This window comes from Lepidochelys kempii, chromosome 5, assembly GCF_965140285.1.
Source record: "Lepidochelys kempii isolate rLepKem1 chromosome 5, rLepKem1.hap1, whole genome shotgun sequence".
NCBI lineage: Eukaryota > Metazoa > Chordata > Testudines > Cheloniidae > Lepidochelys > Lepidochelys kempii.
This window is the reverse complement of record NC_136384.1, coordinates 9,888,855-9,908,944: the sequence shown is the minus strand read 5'-3', so window position 1 is coordinate 9,908,944 and position 20,090 is coordinate 9,888,855. Positions and strand designations below refer to the sequence as shown.

The 20,090-nt window shown below is 39.1% G+C and overlaps 1 protein-coding gene across 7 annotated transcripts in view; it reads right to left on the bottom strand.

Annotated features, from left to right (window-relative positions):
- PIK3C3 (phosphatidylinositol 3-kinase catalytic subunit type 3) overlaps positions 1-20,090 on the bottom strand; it is a 137,258-nt gene that overhangs the window by 96,063 nt on the left and 21,105 nt on the right. For all 7 annotated transcript variants that reach the window (XR_012158836.2, XM_073343431.2, XM_073343433.2 and 4 more), the window contains 5 exons: positions 15,755-15,841; positions 13,983-14,078; positions 7,098-7,169; positions 1,325-1,429; positions 671-763 (listed from right to left, as the gene is read on the bottom strand). Coding sequence is in view for 6 of the 7 variants with exons in the window: in XM_073343431.2 (XP_073199532.1) it covers positions 671-763; positions 1,325-1,429; positions 7,098-7,169; positions 13,983-14,078; positions 15,755-15,841 (453 nt within the window). In the remaining variant the exon portion in view is untranslated. The remainder of the gene's footprint in view (positions 1-670; positions 764-1,324; positions 1,430-7,097; positions 7,170-13,982; positions 14,079-15,754; positions 15,842-20,090) is intronic.

Genomic DNA, 20,090 nt, shown 5'->3' with positions numbered 1-20,090 from the left:
CAGGAATTTAGATCCTCCGCTAGAGGTCACCCAAAAATATAAACAAATCAAGACTATGGCTTCAGCCTTGTTTATAACTGAATACCTGCCACTAAAATAACTGGTAATTTTAACCGGTTACCTATTTCAACATTTTAACATAGTCCACCTCCATTTTCTGGGGCCTCACGTAAGGCAAATTAGAAAGATACCAGCTAGAGCCAATGCAATGCTATTCATTAAACAATCACTGAACAATACATTTTTTTTTTTTTGGCATTATTTGACCATCTAGTTTTAATTCACTTTCCAGTAACCTATCCTATTCTCTAGGACGCATGTAGCTTGCAATTTGTGCTATATTTGCAGAAGTTAACACCAATTTTCTTTGGTGGATTAATCCTGGCAGGCTTGGCAGAAGAGCATTTTAAAGGAACTCACTGGAGATTTTGAGCTGCAAGTTTTAAAAGTATTTGCCAATAGGATTTTAAAAATATGGTCACTAGTCTTTACCAGCATAGCTGTTCCATTAATGAACAATATCTTGACTAAATATACTTTGTCAGCTCAGAGATTCACACCTCTGAAGAGGCAGACACTTAAAAAAGCAGTTGCACTCAAGAAACCGGAAGATAAATTATTCAATAACAATGTACAGTGATCAGTATATATTTAATACAATTAACTTTACCTTTTCTTGATTAGTAAGATAGTATCTGAACTTCCAAACTAGATCCTGTTCCTCATAGGTCAGTTGCTTTGTTGGTGGATAACTCACTATAATCTATTAAAAAAATTCCAGAGAATAATTTGTCATAAAAATTATACATATTGATCTTTTAAAGAAGTTGAGAGAATTTAGTGTGTCATGTGCCGTACTGACCACATAGTAGAATGAAGGCCTTTGTCTATCGACAAGCAGAACAAAATGGACAATTTCCCCATACTACACACCAGTGATGCTCTTCAACCCTGATCTTAGATGAACCGCCCATAGAGGTCAGGGTATCCATAGACCTATCAATCCTTGGCCCTGCTGCTAAGACTGCCAAAAATGCCAGTTAGTATGTGTGATGCGGATTCCTTCGCACTCAGGAGTGTAGTAAGACTAACTCATCTCAAAGTAACCAGATGGGAATGACTGGCCGTTCATGAGCTGGGCCAAACTACCACCCACCTCCAAGTTGTCTTATTGACAACACATAAGTTCACATTAACAAGAAATCACATAACATCTACTGTATTCCCTTCAAACTCGACGTCAGATACTGAATAAAGTCATTTAGCAAAACTGAATCTGTATTCTTACAGACACCAAAAACTCAAATGAAAGTTACAAACTTACATTAAGCTGATCTCGAGTAGCTGCATTAGGCTTGAGATCATGATCAGAGGGCCCACTTCTTAAACTTCGAGCAAGCTTGTGATGTTTGCTCTCTACTAAATTCTCCTAAAAATACACAAAATAAAAGTCAGCGGTTATAAATATTTAACTCCACTGAAAATAGTCTTGAAATGCAACTGTCTAGAGACTCACCAACATCCTGAATAATATATTACATGCTTAAGTATTCATATCTAAAAGCTACTCTATCTTCTGGATTCACAACTTAAAGTGCATGCACTTCCAACAGCAAGCGGTCTTATTCCACTAACAATGCCATCGCTTTAGGCTTAAAATTCAATTTATAATTATTTCTCACCTCGGGTGAATGGCTGTCATCAAGGTATTTGTTCAAAGTGAAAGTTATTTACACAGCACCTAAACATGCTAAGGCACTAAAGATGCTAGACACTTTATGGCTAAGCACCACCCCAAAGAGCTTAGCCTAAAGAAGGGGTGGCCAACCTAAGCCTGAGAAGGAGCCAGAATTTACTAATGTACATTGCCAAAGAGCCACAGTAATAGGTCAGCAGCCCCCCCATCAGCTCCCCCACCCCACTCCCAGCACCTCCCACCCACCGGCAGCCCTGCTGTTCAGTGCCTCCCCCTCCTTCCCCACACCTCCCAATCAGCTGTTTCGTGGCATGCAGGAGGCTCTGGGATGGAGGGGAGAGGAGCGAGGGCACTCCAGGCTCAGGGGAGGGGGCAGGAAGGGGTGGAGTGGGGGCAGAGCCTGCGGCAGAGCTGGGGGTTAAGCAGTGAGCACCCCCGGCACACTGAAAAGTTGGAGCCTGGAGCTCCAGCCCCAGAGTCGGGGCCTATACAAGGAGCCGCATATTAACTTCTGAAGAGCCGCACGTGGCTCCGGAGCCACAGGTTGCCCCGGAGCCACAGGTTGCCCACCCCTGGTCTAAAGGCTCTGCATATATTAGATTTCCCTCTCGCCCCCAGAGTTTATAGTTAATACTGGTTCAGCTGGAGCCATAATAGCAACAGTAGAAGCAACAGTGTGAACAAGATTTCAGCACTGCAACAACTGGACTACCCGACAGCAGTGTTAGATGGCATGGTGCTGACAATGGTGTCATCAGTCGAAGCCCCATCTACATACGGGCTCCTGAAGTTGCGGCTGGACTGGCATTCACAATAATAGAACTGCTTTCTAGAACTGTATTTAGGCAATAAGGACAACAAGGACAACAGAAGGAAGTGGAACAAGAAAGGGATTTCACATAAGCAAAGTACCTGGGGCAATATTTAACTTGCCTCTCCTTAGTTTCAATATTTTCCCCCTCCTCTGTTCCTTGTTGCCTTATATCTGCACCTACCCATCTCCTTTACTAAGGTAACAATCACCCTCCTTTCTCACCTGTCTCCAACTTGCCTCCCCTTCCCTCACCACGTAAGTGTTAATAGTGTAACCCCCTCCCCCACATAAATGAAGGTTGGTTACTTGTAACTGGAGTTTGTCAAGTTGGATTCTGCATATTCACACTCATGGGACTTATGCCAATGCAGCAGGATGATAGAACCCTCTGGGAATAGTGCCTATCAGGGTGCCAATGTGTCACCCCCGCCCCTCGCTCTATCATGTTCTGAGGGTGTGGGTATAAAAGGGGTGTGGCAGCAGTTGCCGCCTCAGTCCCTTCCATTGCTAAAGCAGAACCCCAACATATTGAAATTTGGACTCCGCATGGGGAAGATAGGCAGGGAGAACGAACATGCAGAGTCCATCTCGAAGAACTCCGGTTACAAGTAACCTAACTTCACTTCTTCGCGTGTCCTCTGCATATTTCTACTCATGGGATAGTTTAGTAAGCAGTATAGTAAATTGGCTGGAGGGGTGTGAAGTCATAGTTAAAGACTGGAGTACTGCTCTACCAAAGTATCAGCCATGGATGCCAGATCCAATGCATGATGTTTCGCAAAAGTGTGAACCAACCTTTAAGCAGCACCTTTGCGTGTATCAATAAGGGAAAATATTTTATCCAGGTAAGATGCTAGTGCTCTCTTAGCAGCTAATGAATGTAATCTGGCCTTCCCTTTACCTGAATGAGGCTTTGGAAAGAATATTGGTAGACTGATACTTTGATTTACACAAACCTCCAAAGTTACCTTGGGAAGGAATTTAGCAGCTGGTCTAAGAACCACTTTTTGTCTTTATAAAAACTGGTATAAGGGGTCTGTCATCAATACATGCAGTTCACTTAGTCTTCTACCAGAAAATAATAGCTATTATAAAAGCTGTCCTCACTGAAAGACAGGCAAACAAAGAGCAGCTCATTAGAGGTTCAAATGGGTGAGACACGAGTTGAGTTACAACTAAATTCAAATTCCATGGTGGGACAAGGTTCCATAATGAGGGATCCAGGTTGAATTGGCCTCTTAAAAAGTTTCTCACCAATGTACATGAAAAAATAGATTTTCCATTAACATGAGTATGATGCACTGTTATTGCCGCTACATGGGCCTTACTGGAGGGCAAAGACAACCCTATTACTTTTAAATGTAACAAATATTCTAAAATAGGTTGTATGGGAGCTGAAATTGGTCAACACGTTTTTCAGTTGTCCATAAAACAAATCTTTTTCACTTGAACTTGTAACTTTTTTCTATTTGACAGCTTTCCGAATTAATTATATCTTGTTGCACCTCAACCAAACACGATCTTTCTGACTCGATCAAAGGCATATTACCCATGCTGCTGGATGTAACAATCAGAGATCTGGATGGAAGACCTGGGGCAGCAGGTTTGTTGATAACAGGAGCATCTTGTAGTTGCTGTTGGATGAATGGAGTAACTCGGTGTACCACTGTTGCCTTGGCCCTGCTGGAGCAATGAGAATCACCCTGGCTCAATCCTGCCTTATCTTTTTTAAGTCTCTGGTGACAAGTGAAAATGAGAGCAATGTATGTATCAAATGCATCCCTCAATGACAGACTGCCTGAGCCAGCCTTGAGCAAAAAACGGACATTTCTAACTGAATCTTGTCGCAAAGAGACCTATGACCAGAAATCCCCAAATGCTGAAAACATTCTGGTAACAGAATTCTTTAGAGACCATTCGTGCATCTGCAACAAATCTCTGCTCAGTTGATCTGCAATCAAACTGTGTTGCTTCACTATGTGTTGGGCAATTGGGTATATATTTTACTGGATATACCAGTCTAAACGTTTTATTGCCTTTTTGCATCGTTGAGAAAAATCGAGCGCCTCCTCGTTTGTTCAAATAATACATTAAGAACATAAGAATGGCTCCACTGGGTCAGATCAAAGGTCCATCCAGCCCAGTATTCTGTCTACAGACACTGGCCAATGCCAGGTACCCCAGAGGGAGCGAACCTAATAGGTAACGATCAAGTTATCTCTCTCCTGCCATCCATGTCCACTCTCTGACAAACAGAGGCTAGGGACACCGTTCCTTACCCATCCTGGCTAATGGCCATTAATGAATTTATCTAGTTCTCTTTTAAACCCTGTTATAGTCCTAGCCTTCACAACCTCCTCAGGCAAGGAGTTCCACAGGTGGACTGTGCACTGTGTGAAGAAGACCTTCCTTTTATTGGTTTTAAACCTGCTGCCCATTAATTTCATTTGGTGGCCCCTAGTTCTTATTTTATGGGAACAAGTAAATAACTTCCTTATTCACTTTTTCCACACCACTCATGATTTTATATCCCCCCTTAGTCTCTTCTTTTCCAAGCTGAAAAGTCCTAGCTTCTTTAATCTCTTCTCATATGGAACCCGTTCCAACCCCCTAATCATTTTAGTTGCCCTTTTCTGAACCTTTTCTAATGCCAGTATATCTTTTTTGAGATGAGGGGACCACATCTGTATGCAGTATTCAAGATGTGGACATACCATGGATTTATATAAGGGCAATAAGATATTGTCCGTCTTATTCTCTATCCCTTTTTAAATGATTCCTAACAACCTGTTTGCTTTTTTGACTGCCACTGCACACTGCGTGGACGTCTTCAGAGAACTATCCACGATGATTCCAAGATCTTTCCTGATGAGTTGTAGCTAAATTATATCGTATGTATAGTTGGGATTAATTTTTCCAATGTGCATTACTTTACATTTATCCACATTAAATTTCATTTGCCATTTTGTTACCCAATCACTTAGTTTGGTGAGATCTTTTTGAAGTTCTTCACAGCCTGCTTTGGTCTTAACTATCTTGAGCAACACATTGCCCATGGCCACTTGAATCACCTCATTCCGCACATGTGAAAGAAACGCTTTGAGACCCAGACAGATTGACCTCAGTGCTAGTACATTTATATGTAATTGGGATTCTCTGTAGGTCTAAAGACCTCGAACAAACATGTTGTGAAGTTTTCGTCTCCCTCCCCACACTGTCTTTGTGGAACCTGTAATTACTATTAATGAAGAAGAGCTAGGTTGAATACAATTCCCTTGAGGACATTCTGTGGTTTCAACCACCACATTAGAGGAAGATACACTTTCCTCGGAACAGTGAGTACTTTTAGCATACAGTCCATAATGGGATTGAAGTTCTTTAGGAGCCAGTGCTGAAGATGCCTCACTCTGAGCCTGGCATACAGAGTCACATATGTTGTGACACACTCAACCAAAAAACTACATTCTGAGAGGGATGTTGAAGGACTCTTTGGCATTTATGATTAAAAACCTCTTCTGGAAGGAAAGCTCTTCCTTTTATAGAGTCAAGAATCACACCATTGAATGGAATCTTTTGTGATGCGGGGAGAAGAGACTTTTTCGATTTATGAACAATGGGGAGTCTGATGGCACCTTAAAGACTAACCAATTTATTTGGGCATAAGCTTGCGTGGGTTAAAAACCCCCACTTCTTCACTTGCATCTGAAGAAGTGAGGATTTTTACCCACGAAAGCTTATGCCCAAATAAATCTGTCGGACCTTAAGGTGCCACCGGACTCCTAGTTGTTTTTGTGGATATAGACTAACACGGCTACTGATACTTTCCATTTATGAGAAGAACTAGTGTTCTGAACACGAGTGATCGGAATGGCCTTCCTTAAACCGTCAGAGGGAGCCTTCAAGAGCTAATCATCTAAGTAAGGGAAGATGAAAATTTCTTACCTCCTCAAATACACTGTTATTGGAGCCAGGCATTTTGTAAAAACTCTGGGTGCAGTGGAAAGGCCAAAGGGTAAGACTCTGTACTGGAAATGGTGTACCAATAGAAAAACATAGGTACTTGTGATGCAGGAGTCTTAGTGAAATATGAAAGTACGGATCTAACAGACAGATTCAGGTCCTTTCACTGCCGTGGGTGGAAGGAACTAAGGGAGCAATGAGAGCCATGCCCCTTTTATACCCATACCCTTAGAGTATGCTCAAGTGCTAGGGTGGGGGTGAAGCTGCAGGGGCATCCTAACGGGCACTGCTACCAGGAGATTCTAAGGTCCTGCTGAACCAGTCAGCACAAGTCCCAGGAATGGGAATATGCAGAGGACACTTGAAGAACTAAAAATATTTGACCATCCCACCAATTCTAATATCAAACTGATAAGTTACAATTCTCACTACTATTTCTCGTCTAGGTTTACTCAAGACTTAACACACTGGCAGTAGCCACAACTTTGTGCTGCAATTAAACTTACTTGAGACCATAGCAGATATAATTGTCAAAAAAGTTTTTCTCCGCCACTTGCAAGAACTTCACAGCACAACAAAATTTCATTGTGGTATGATCTGGATTGTGTTGCACAGAAAATTACTCACCATCGACATCTGGGGATCTGGAACCTTAACAATCTCAGAGCTTGTTAAAATTGGAGAGGACTCATCACCATCCTGGATAACAACATAATTGAAAGGCACAATAAATGTCACACAAGTTATAATGAACATGACTTCCGTCAAAATTTACTACTTTACATATTCAAGAGAAAATAAAGCAATTAAACTTTCAATGGACAACCAACAAAGGGCATAAAGGATAAGAAAATATAGAAAGAAATTGTTCTAGCTAATTTTTGACAAAGTTGAGAAGATTGAACGAAATAGGAGACCGAAGGATAAACTCCGTCTATTTATGTGACAAATGTAGAGATAAGTAAGTTTAAAACGTCATCAGCATTAGCATTTTAGTGAAGAAAAAAATGGATGGAAATGTTTACCAATATTATTATGATGTATCCATCATGGGAGTGCTTAGAGGGCCCCTTTGTGTGGGCAAACAATTTTCAAAACCTGTAGCCAAAACACTTATGGACAAAATTTAAATGTCCCATCTTGAAAATGGGTTGACTGATTTGGAATATTTGCTGAAGTTGAGGGAAAATGAACGCACAGACACACACCCTATACTGAGGGGTCAGTATAGAATGCAGCACAGACCACCACTTTGGGAAGCATCTTTTTAGAAATTGCAGAATGGCACAAAGCTATCTGTTTCTAGTTTGAACTGGGAATTATAAGGAATCTGCTTCCCCTCTTTACCAGTCCCTGCATTTATTTATTTATTTTTTTTTAATATAGCTAGCCGTTTTCTGGATGGTGAATGAGGCAGACTAATATATAGCTCACTTTTTTGCGCATTTATGGTTTCTACAGTGCTGACTACAGCAAAAACTTGGTTTTGCCCCAGTAAATTAAGTATGCGTTGGAGGAATTTTCTAGGCAGAGACAGCTAATAAGTGAAGTAATACAGTAGTGTTTTTACAGGCAAAGTTCTGGTATCACACTGCAAGCAATATTTTTTAGCTAAGAAAGATACATATAATATGGGGATGATGTTAAGCCCAGCCTGTGAATAAATGTATGATTGGTTTTCATGTTAGATAATTTAACGTTTTGATTTTTTAAAAATCCAAGTTAAAAAAGTCAAAGAAAAGGGACAATCCTCTTCAGTTCTGCTGAACCCAGTTACAAAATTAAATACTAAATTGCATTGATAGTGACTTTAGTGCTAACTAAGATTTATGGTGCGACAGTATATATTTATTATTTCTATCACAGGAGCACCTGCCTGGGAGTGACAATCAAGGATCAATGGCCCCATTGTGCCAGGCACTATACAGACAAGGAGCAAAGATGATCTGTCCCTGTACGTGAGAGCTTACAATCTAGGTGTTAGACAGGAAGCAGCAGGCAGATGAGGGAAAATGAGTAGTGGGGGAAAGAGGTTTAGTATAAAAGTAGAACCACTTATCTAACCACTACTGCCACCCCCCACCACACACACACACACACACACACACACACACTTTAACCATGGCTAATCCTATATTATAAGCGTTTTCCCCAAAATATCTAAAAACATATAGTAAACTCCTCCGTGGAATGTGCTTTATGATGTTTTCCCTTTAGCATTTTCTATTTGTGCAGTTTATCATAATGCATTTAATAGTAAATATTTAGTATGTAGTATATCTTCAAATTGCTGTACAAACATTAGTTCATTAATCTTAACAGTACCCCACAGGATAGGTAGGTATCTCATTTTATTGATGAGAAATGTGAGATTCAGGGTACATCTGCACTTGATCTGGGAGAGGCGAGTCCTAGCTTGCACAGAAGAACCCCGGGTGGGGGAGGTGGGGGTGGGTCAGGTGGGATTATACTCAGAGCTGCTACTCATGTCACTGTGGACACACTACTATTTTCAGGCATTAGCTGAAACCTAGCTATGCAAGTTAGGAATCACACCTCTCAGCTCAAATGTAGATGTACCCTCAGTGACTTGACCAAGACCACACAAAAAGCAGTGACAGTTAGGATAAAGACTCAAGAGTTCCAGATTATTAAAAAAAATAATTGCATACACACACCACAGATACTGAGCCATTCGCTTCCATGAGAACAGAGGCCAGTGCTGAGAGCTCTAGAAAATCCTACCCACTGTCATTGTCTTCTGATTTAAGACAGTATTTTTAAATGCGAACATTTTGTGGTGGTCTGAGGAGAAAATGTATTACATTAAAATAAGAAACTGAAATTTTCTGGACCTCAGATTAGCATATAGTAACTCCTCACTTAACGTTGTAGTTATGTTCCTGAAAAATGAGACTTTAAGCGAAACGATGTTAAGCTAACCCAATTTCCCCTTAAGAATTAATGTAAATGAGGGGGATTAGGTTCCAGGGATTTTTTTTTTTTCTTTGGCCAGACAAAAGGCATTATATACATTTTAAACAAGCAATTTAATACAGGCATTAAAGAGGCTGGTGGCCCCCCATCAGCTCCCCTATGCCCCCCACGAGCCTTGCGCCAACCAGCGGACCCCGTGAATCAGCACCTCTCCCCTCCTTCCGCTGCCTCCTGCCTGCAGCAATCAGCTGGTTTGCGGCGTTCAGTAGGCAGGAGACGGAGGGGGGTGGCTGCGTGTCACATCCTCGCTCCTCCCCACAGCCTCCTGAATGCCGCAAGCCAGCTGATTGCCGTGGGCAGGAGATGGGGGGGATCAGCGAGAAGGCGCTGATCTGAGGGGTCCGCCGTCAGGTGCTGGGGGGGAGCATAAGGGAGCTGCCAGCTGTGGCCAAACTATGTTATAGGGGAGCATTGCAAAACTTTAAATGAGCATGTTCTGTAACGGAGCAGGGATGTAACATCGAAACAACATTAAGCGAGAGGACGTTAAGTGAGGAGTTACTATACTAAATTCAGCCCTATATTATTTAAAAGAACCTGCTAGGGACCAGTGATGGTTTTTAGAGCTAGTACTTCACAAAGCTAATTTAGAAATGGATGGGTTTTTTATTGGTTAATTGGGCATCGTTTTCTCCAGTGGTGTAAACCATTCTTTTGTATACCTGTTAGGTCACAAAGTATTGCTTCTTAACAACAACAAAACATTCTGGCTGCTGTCTTGCTTTTTATCCATTAATTAAATTGTGACTTTAATCAGCCTTATTCTGGAGAATTCCAGAACTAGAAATCAATATTTCATATCACCTGAAAGCCTCGAATTCTATCTTTTAAGATGGTAGAAAACATTAACAGGAGATTTTCAAAGGCCCCAAGGGGAGAGAGGTGCCCAAACTCCACGGACCAAGTGGAAGTTGGGAGCCTAACTCTCCTTTATATCTTTGAAATATCTCCCCCTTCATATACAACCACAGATGAGACACTGGCTACTAAAAATCATAAATTTAGGTGAGAAAAAGGCAATACAATCATTAGGTCCGACATCCCTTGCATCCCAAGGCTAAAAAAAAAAAAAATCTTATACCACTGGAAAAAAGAAACAGCCAACTTCTTCATGATTTATAACAGTGGCAATCTTAAAAAGACCTAAAATACCAAGAATTCACTTTGATATAGCAGTAAACTGTTCCAAGCCCTAGTGCTCAACTAGTGATTTGAAAGCCAAGAATTCACTTTTTTATAAGATTTCATCAGCTTTGAATATTTTAGTTAAAAACAAAAAAGTGAAGTGTTTCTACCACCATGCTGTTCTGTTACAGTAAAGTCAAACTAAAAAAAAAATAAAAAGCAAAAACTTTACTTAACAGGTCAGCCCACCAATTTTTCTAGATTGCACCTAAAATAAATTGAACGTGAAACCCAGAATAATCTAATTTTGCTTACTTTAGTTATTCAGCTCAAATATTATTCAGCAGGAAACTGTCTTTACAATTTCATTATTTTTTAGCACAAAACCACCTTTAAACTGTAACAAGAATTTGCAAGTTGATTGAGTTCTATCATTGCTCTCATGGGCCAAATTCTCTCATTAAAGATAGCCTATTCTGAAACACAGCTATTCTCTGAAATACCCTGGAGACAGACAGAATGTCATCAGTCAACAGAATAAGGATGTTGGCAGTTTTGCCCGCCTTTCAATTGGATAGGGAATGTGCAACTCTGACCCCTCTATTTCACTCAAAGAACATCAATATCTATTATAGTGTCCCTGAATGTGTAATCTCAATAATCCATGCCAACAATTGTTTACCTGCTAATTTGCCATGGAGGTCTCAAACAAATGTGAGGCCAAACCTCATAAGAATACAGAGTTAGTTTTGAGTTTGGTTTAAATATTTTATAGCATAATATTAAAGATACTCCACTATATTCCAAAACCACCATTTTTACAAATGTAAGACCTCACTACCACTCTCCATTATTTATTCTTTGATGAAAGGTGGAGAGAGACTGCCAATTTTGCAGATTATAGTGTGTTACGGTAAAGCGAAGTGTTGCTCAAGCAAGGTTCTGCTGTACCTCTTTGAAATTACAGTATTTATCAGTTTCTAAAACACTAACAAATAGAGGGTTCGATTGATCTCATACTATGGGGTTAGTTAAACCGGGGTTCCAAGGTGTACCAGCAGGATACAACTATCTGTATCCAGAACCTAGATGGACACACAGGCAAAGCTTCAGAGACTGATAAAAGCCAATTTTTTTTAAAATACTGGGGAAGATATTCTAATGAAAAAATCCTTTAAATGGATCTGGCTCTGCAACTGCCCTATTTATCCAATACAATGCTGTTTTCACTTGAACCCTATATGAAAATACATGTTCATGAAAAATTCTGGAGTTCATTTACCCATAGAGATGAGATACTTGCATTTTGGAATTCACACAGTGATATTTCCAGAGTGAGTGATGTTTGCCTAAAAGGGAAATTGGAAGTTGTGTTCTTGCTACCTGCAGACTGGCATTCCTCGCATTTTAAATACTGCATTAAAATTAAATTGATAGAAAATACAGAAGGGGCCACTGCCACTTGATTTTATATATAGTAATTGAGTGTTAAGTCACAGAATCTCAGATTCTATCAGCAGCTGTTTAACAGGCTGGTTCTCTGTCACAACACCAAAAAACAAATCTATCAACACAACTGTGACAAGTAATTTTCACTTAGACTATCACTCAGAGACAGGTGACAACCTACCCAAGTTCCATTAGATTCTATATGCTCAATAGGTGATCTTTATATTTTAAGTGGAAGCATAACAAACTTGAGAAGACAGGCAACTAATTTATGGACTGTTTTCTGCCGTTTCTAGAAAAGTGGTCCTGAATTTGTGTGAAGTAGCTTTTTAACAAGTCCTTCAAATTGTGGCTATTTCTACTTTTAAGCTGTGCCGTTAGCCACCTAATTATCTTATAATACTTAGTAAGCCAGTTTTATACCTTGATTATATTTCTTCTTCATGCTTCTAAGACTATTTCCTAGCTTGTTTGCAGAGCTGTGCAGAGCAAAGTAATTCCATTTCGTAGAGGATTTCAGTTTCAAAATTTGGTTTTGGTCCAATTCAGAATGAAAACCCAAAGATTTCTAAATTCTCTGTGAAAGGGAATGGAGTCATGACAGGTTTCATCAAACCCCTGTCCGGGTTCCATCAGAACTTCATTGAAATCAAATAGTGTCCAGGAGCCATTTTTATTTCAAATTGGAAAATTCCAATGAAAAAATGTGTCATTGGAATTTTTCTGACCACCTCTACTTGTTTGGTTTAAAACCAAGCTTTCTCTCTCCCAATAGCAACAAAAATATACACAACACATTAAGACAGCACAAATTCAGTTCCCACTACAATCAACGGTGCATGCAGGGGGCAAAAAACATGCATGTTCCATAACCATCATTCCACTCTGAAGTGCATCATTCAAATGCAACAGCAGCACTTCAAAGATCATAGACAAAGGGAGCAGCAGAAAAGCAGATATCATGATACAACATCTGTATACAAACACAACACTTTATAATATCCAATCTATATGAGCAAATGCCTGTTATGAACCTTATGATCATACCTTTTCTACAGACCATAGAACAAGATATTAAAAGTGATGTGACTATACTAGGTAAGCAAACACAATCAGACAGCCTCCACAAATACACTTACCTGAGAAAAAACATCATCAAGGTAGGAGAGTTGGATGGTTTTGTGGCTAAAGCATATGAAAATCTGAAAATCCAGATTCTCACCCCAGCTTTTCAAAATGCAATGTGGTCTTGGAAAATTCACTTAACCACTTACCTTCATCTTCCCATTTGTAAAATGGGGATAATAATACTTATTTACCTTGCAAGTTATTTGGGGAAGTTTGTTAATGGTTGGCCTGAGATCCTTAGAAGCAAGATGCTACATAAATGCAAAATATTATATAATACTGAGGAATGCAGAGATTTCATCTATTTGTTATTGTCGTGAAAACTTATTCAAAGTATCAAAATGTGTCTTAGAATATACCAATCAATATGGGGAAATAAATCTCCATTATTCGCTCAGACAAATGAGACTGTCTATTGGCACAGCTCTTGTGCAAAGTTTTGATAAGCCAATCCCGTATCAAGTCTACTAATGAAGACATGTAGATCTCTTCATCCCAATCCAAGAACTATTTTTACATAAAGCTACTCTGAAAGTACTACTTGATTTGGGGAACAATAAATCAAAAAGTTTTTAATCACTTGCACGTATTAAATTCTGAAATCTTGAACTGCATTACATGAATGATTGACTTCTGTAATCTTGTTGTAGCTATACTATTTGATTTGTATGTACATAAACAGCTGCCACTGACAGCTGTCTACTGCTATCTTGCAAAAAATATTTCATCTCAGCAGGAAAACCTGTAATTTTTTTTGCTGCAAGTTTGCTTTTTTCTTCCTAAAGGAGATCATAAAACCTGCAAGGCACATACCTTTTCATAGTAAACTATTCCATATTCTTTATCATCACACTTGACACATCGAAACTCAATCATCAAGTACATAAAATTAGAACTTCGTTTTTCACTCTGAAAAGAAAAAAGGCTAAAAATGTGGATTGTATATTAAAGAAGAGCATCAATCTTCAGCATTTTCTTAACAATAATAACCATATTTCCTTTGTGCTGTAAGTGATGGATCAAATTATCAGATGTTGTGGCAATTACTCAGTTTATAATTTCACATAACTACTTACTCTAGGACAAAAGGTTCCTCTGGCATTATATATTGTCATTCACACTCCACAACAAACATTTGCATTCAAGAAGAGAAAACAGTTTAAGTGATCCAATGGAACAACAGAGTTAAAGTTGCACTATAAAGGTGCTATGTTGACCCCCAATGGCTTCAAGATATAGTCCGCTCAGTTTACAAGTTTTCTAATTGCTAACACTGCAGATAAAACTTGGGATCTTGGAGTTTTGGGGTGTGTTGTTTCTGATTCGCACATCAACACCAGGAATAAAAATTCTACTACTGAACCTTGGTAAACAGCTCTGCACAACTCACAAGAGAATTAGCCCGCCCACCCAGGGAGGTATTGACTCTCCAGGAAAGGGAGGTTGGTCTTGGAATTAAAGCACAGTCATGAGAAAATCAGAAGATAGGGTTCTGCCACAGACTGCCAACTTAACGTAGGGTAAAATCACTTCTTCCGTGCTAATTCTCCCTTCTGTAAAAACAGGTATGTTTCATTGAAGGTTAGAATTTGCACAGTACTTCAGAGTCACCAGTGGAAAGTGCTATAGAAATGCAAATCATTATCTCTGCAGATCTCATTGAAATGCCAAGTAGCTTTTAAAAAAAAAAAAAAAAAAAAAAAGCATAACTTAGGCTTTGTCTGCACTGGCAAGTAAAAGACAAAAAACTTTTGTCCTTCAGAGGTGTTAAAAAAACAACAACCCACACACACTTTCCCCAAAAGACAAAAGTTTTGTGGATGACAAGCACTGGTGTGAACAGAACTTTCTCAGCAGATGTGCTCTCCTGCGGACAACATTAACACCACTAGTTATGGGTGGAAGTTTTTTTGTCGACAAGAGCGCGACACTGCCCTCCTTTTATCACAGCCGTGTCACTAAAAGCTGAGTAGTGTAGACATAGCCTTACACAAGCAAGTAGCTGTCAACACAGGGAGCAGATGTGTTGAGTAAGGTGGTCATTCTATACACCTTTCAGAGCACAGGCCATTTAAGGAGATAATTTTTGGCTTCATGGGTTAACACTTCCTTCCTGAATTGGGGGCAGGAGTTCACTCTGTAGGTTAAAAACGAATAAGCAATTGATTTAATCAAAAAAGTCTCCAGATGCAATATTTTCCCTCCCAAACCAATATCAATTTAAACAAAAAGTAGTGAGTCGATTAGAAAATGATTATAACTTTAATGCTGAGTTTATATGGGTTGAAGTTTACTGAAGGAAGTTGTTGTGACAACTTCAATTCCACCCCACCACATGATGCTCTAACAGTCTTAAGCACCTATAGCCAAGTTAACGAATATCTAAATCTGCCTATTTTCAGCTACCTCTGTATCACTAATGCCAGAGAAAGTCATTCTTTTTAGATTGATTTCTTCCTTTAATGTGCACAAGAGAGAAAAGAAAAATAGGGCAAGTCATTTGAATTACAGTCTCACAAGCAAGCCAAGGCTTCCATATCAACAAGATCCAAAACCCATTATAAAGCTGATATATGATGACCTACCTCATTGATCATTTCTATTTCTCTAAAGGTCAGTCTGTCCAGCCAGTCTACTTTCACCATGTGACCTTGTCGATGAGACTTGGTGAGCTGCCATAGAAATATATAGTGATACTATTTAAATTGCTGTGACTAAAAAAGAATATCCAGGCCATAATTTCAAAGACAATCACATATGAAAGGGATGGGAAGAGAGGGAGTTTAAAAGCTTCTACATTACAAATAAAGTGGGCCTTATAAACCATCTGCATTATAAAAATATTCCCAGGATCCAAAACATATTGATCACGAAAGAAAGGACAAAATATATACATCACTAACTTTAGTTTTGAATTCATAATAATATGACATATATTAAAAGTGTCCTATTTGTAAAGCAGAGCTCTAGTATGACAATAGTTATGGCTTAGTGGTTCATTTCATGTGAAAGATTTCTGAATCTAAAATCTCCAAAATTAGAGAATGCAAAAGTTTGGTACTTCATTTAACTTTATAAACAATACTTCTTGTCCTTAAAAGTAATTTAAAGATATGATTTCAGTAAGTCTGTCTTCACCAGTGATACTGCATACAGCAGAGATTCCAAAACTGTGGTCTTGAATCTGCTGGTGGTCCATGAAGAGCTGGATGATATGTTACTGGTTCCTTCTGTGTCTCATTAAAATACATTAAAAATACATTCCTAATGCTACTATTCTGACTAAGCAAATGCCATAGTTCCTACAGAGAGGTCATGTAACTATCTCCTCTTCCAATGGCAGTCTATGAGACAATCTATTAATTGTGGTCCACACTGTACAGTTCAAGAAGAAACGTGGAAGAAAGCAGTTTGTCAATCACTTGGGGGTGCAATAAAAGCTTACAAGAAACGGCAAGAGGCACAGGCACATACAAGTAGGAGCACTGGGCCCTCCTAAAGCTAAGAAATTAGGAAAGCCTTGAAATACAGTAAAGTTACCATCTTTTTTGCCAGAACAATAGAAATTATAGTATGTAGAATGTAAGGTAAAATTTTTGACACAAGTTATTTCTGAAAATTAGACACACATACTTTTGATTTTTTTACCTTTCATATCCAGCAAAAGTCCTCAGTCTTTATAGCAGAAATAAGATAATGTATTATATTACGCTATAAGGCTTGAAGACTTGTAAATTAAAGACTCCTGCAAGGCAACTGACTTGTTAATTTTGTATTTTTCTAGTGTGGTGGGGGGGGGTGTTTGTTTTTTTAAATAATCAGAATGTACCATGGCCTGCATTAAATGGATCTAAAATTAGGTAACTGACAAGGATCAAAATGTAACTGTAAACAGATAATCATGCAGCATTTTCTAGTGGGGTCCTGTAAAGATCTATTCTGGGCCCTACACTATTTAACATTTTTATCAATGATTTGCAGGGTTGCCAACTTTGGTTGGACGAATTCCTGGAGATTTCATCACATGACAATCTTTAATTAAAGATTAATCTTTAATTCCTAGAGACTCCTGGAGGGTTGGCAACCCTAATACTTGGAAGGGCACATAATATCAACACAAAGTCTGAAATGACAAAGATTGGGGAGTAGTAAAAAAAAAAAAAATGGATATGACAGGTCACTCAGAGTAATCTGGATGGTTTGGTAAACTGGGCACAAGCAAACAAAATGCATTTCAATATTGCCAAATATGAAGTTATACCCTAGGGAAAAAAGAACGGAGGTCATACATACATGTAGACTCTATCCTGGGAAGCAGTGCGACTGAAAAATTCCTGTGGGTCATTGCAGATAATCAGCAGCAAATTAGCTCCAAAGAGATGCTGTTATCAAAAGGGCTAATGTGATCCTTGGATATATAAACAGCGGTATCTCAAGCAGAAGTAGAAGGATTATATTACTTTAGTATTTGGCACTGATGCAACTGCTCCTAGAATACTGTCTGCAGTTTTGGAGTGAACAGTTCAAGGTAGATGATGATAAATTGGACAGGGTTCAGAGAAGAGCCACAAGAATGATTAAACAGTTGGAAAACATATCTTATTGTGACAGACTCAAGGAGCTCAATCTATTTAGCTTAAACTGAAGGTTAGACTCTGATTTAAGTCACCCCTAAGTACTTACATGGGGAACAAATATTTGATAATGGGCTTTTCAATCTAGCACACAAAAGATATAACCTGATCCAACGGTTGGTAACTGAAGCTAGACAAATTCAGACCAAAGAAATAAAGTGTAAATTTTTAACAGTGAGGATAAACAATCACTGAACAACTTACCAATGGCAATGCTTTATTCTCCATCATTGGCAATTTTTAAAATCAAGTTTGGATGTTTTTCTAAAAGATATGCACTAGTTCAAAAAGAAATTAATTCAGGGAAGTAAAATTCAGGTCAGACTAAATGATCACAGGAGTCCTTTCTGGCCTCAGAATCTATGAAAAGTTATGTTAGTACTTCTGTTAAGCAAATTATTATGGCTCAGCAATTGTTCATAGCCAATATACCAGTAATTCAAATATGGACAACAACAACAACAAAAAGCATTGAGTGCAAAGCATAAAACAGCTCATTTGCCTTATAAAAATCTATTAAGTGGAACTACACGGGCATAGTACGCTATCAAAATACATGCACAATATGCTGCTGCTATGTGGCTGTCCTAGCACCATTCTGCAAGTCTAAAATGTAAGGGCTGAAAAGTGAAGTATTGCTTTTTCCAATGTGTGTCTATAGACAGGCTCAATGAGTATTAGGATAACTTATTTTATATATAATATGCATGCTGTGTATTTACATTGGGTAAAGGAAAGTAGACAAACATTCAAATTTCTTTTACTCTTTTCACAAGATACTTTCTTTTGACTGGGGGGAGGGGGAGTGAAGAACAGAAGGGGGAAAAAAACTCAGTCCAGCCAGAAGTTTCTCTTCCTTTCTGTAATTACCGTAGCACCTTCAGGCCCAAATCAGGGCCCATTGTGATCGTATTGTACAAACATGTAATGAATAAATTGCATGGAGTTGGCAATAATTTCAAAAGTCATGAGTCAAAAGAAAAAGATTTTTTTTTTTACACCTTATTTAAGTCAGTCAAAGTATATTTTTTTAAAAAAACCTGCCACATGTTGTTGGGTTTTTTGCCTTTATAGAGAGAAGCTGCATGCCCCCAATTTGCGTGCAATCACCACAGAGCTAAAATTCAACCTTAGATGCACACAGTTTAAACCTAACTGTTCACTATCTGGAAAGGATTTTGCTTACTCTCTCCTTTCACCTTAGGTGTGGGGAACTACCATTGTACCCCTCTCTCTACCTGGACAGGACTGAATTAGAACTACTGCCTCTTCTTTCTCTCCATGATCTCCCTCAAGTCTTCTGTCCCTATCACCCGCATCCATTTGCCTCCCCATATTTCCTTCTTATTCTGCTACATATTTGTCTCCTTCTCTGCCATGCCACATTTCCCTGTATCTGCTACTAAAATTCCTTTGATTCCTGACATATTCTCCCTCCCTGTTGCTCCCATCATCCCATTCTCAACACCTCCCACATTCTCCTGCTTATTCCTCAGATGGCAGCTAAGGCAGCCACCATGTTCCCTGAGCAAGCTACCTTCAGCCATTGGAAGCAATGAGGGCTGGTAGCATCACTTTCAGTTAAAGAAACCTGGAGGCCATCTTGCTGTGGGCAGTCTGTGGCTTCAGTACACTGAAACTAACTGAAAACAGCTAATTTGGTAAGGGTACAACTTCAAAAGACTGAAAGCAGGAATTAGAATGACAAGAATCCTTTTAAAAAAATTACCTAAATGAGGAACTGTAGTTCCCATGGTAACAACTAAAAGATTATGATTATGCAGGATTGGTTAACTTTCAGCTGTGTGTGTGTGATCTGTGGATCCTTCCAGTAAATCCCCCAACATTTGCACCTGCTCAAATCTAATCTACAAATTAAACTGTACAGCAGGGAGGTAGAGCACAGCAATACTCTCTCAGTATATTGGACAGTATGGTAGTCTTCAGACACAGATTTTTTAAATTACAGCTATATTTTCCATCTCTCCCATCGCAACAATGCAGAGTGCCTCAAATTATAAATCTTGAAGTATTCTTTTACCAGGGCCAGTCTCTCCACTCTAGCAAGCTTCACCAAAGCTGGAGGAAAACGAAGAAACCAAGGTTATGACATCCAAAAGCCAGCATAACTCAAAGTTGAATTTTGCTCTCTATATAGCATTACTGGAATAGAGGATGGTAGACAGGTTGAAAGCCAAGTTTGTTCATTGGAAGCAGTTTATTAATGGTTTCCTTGAGATTAGTTATTTGATTACTGCTCTGGATATTTGTGTGGAAGGCTGAAACG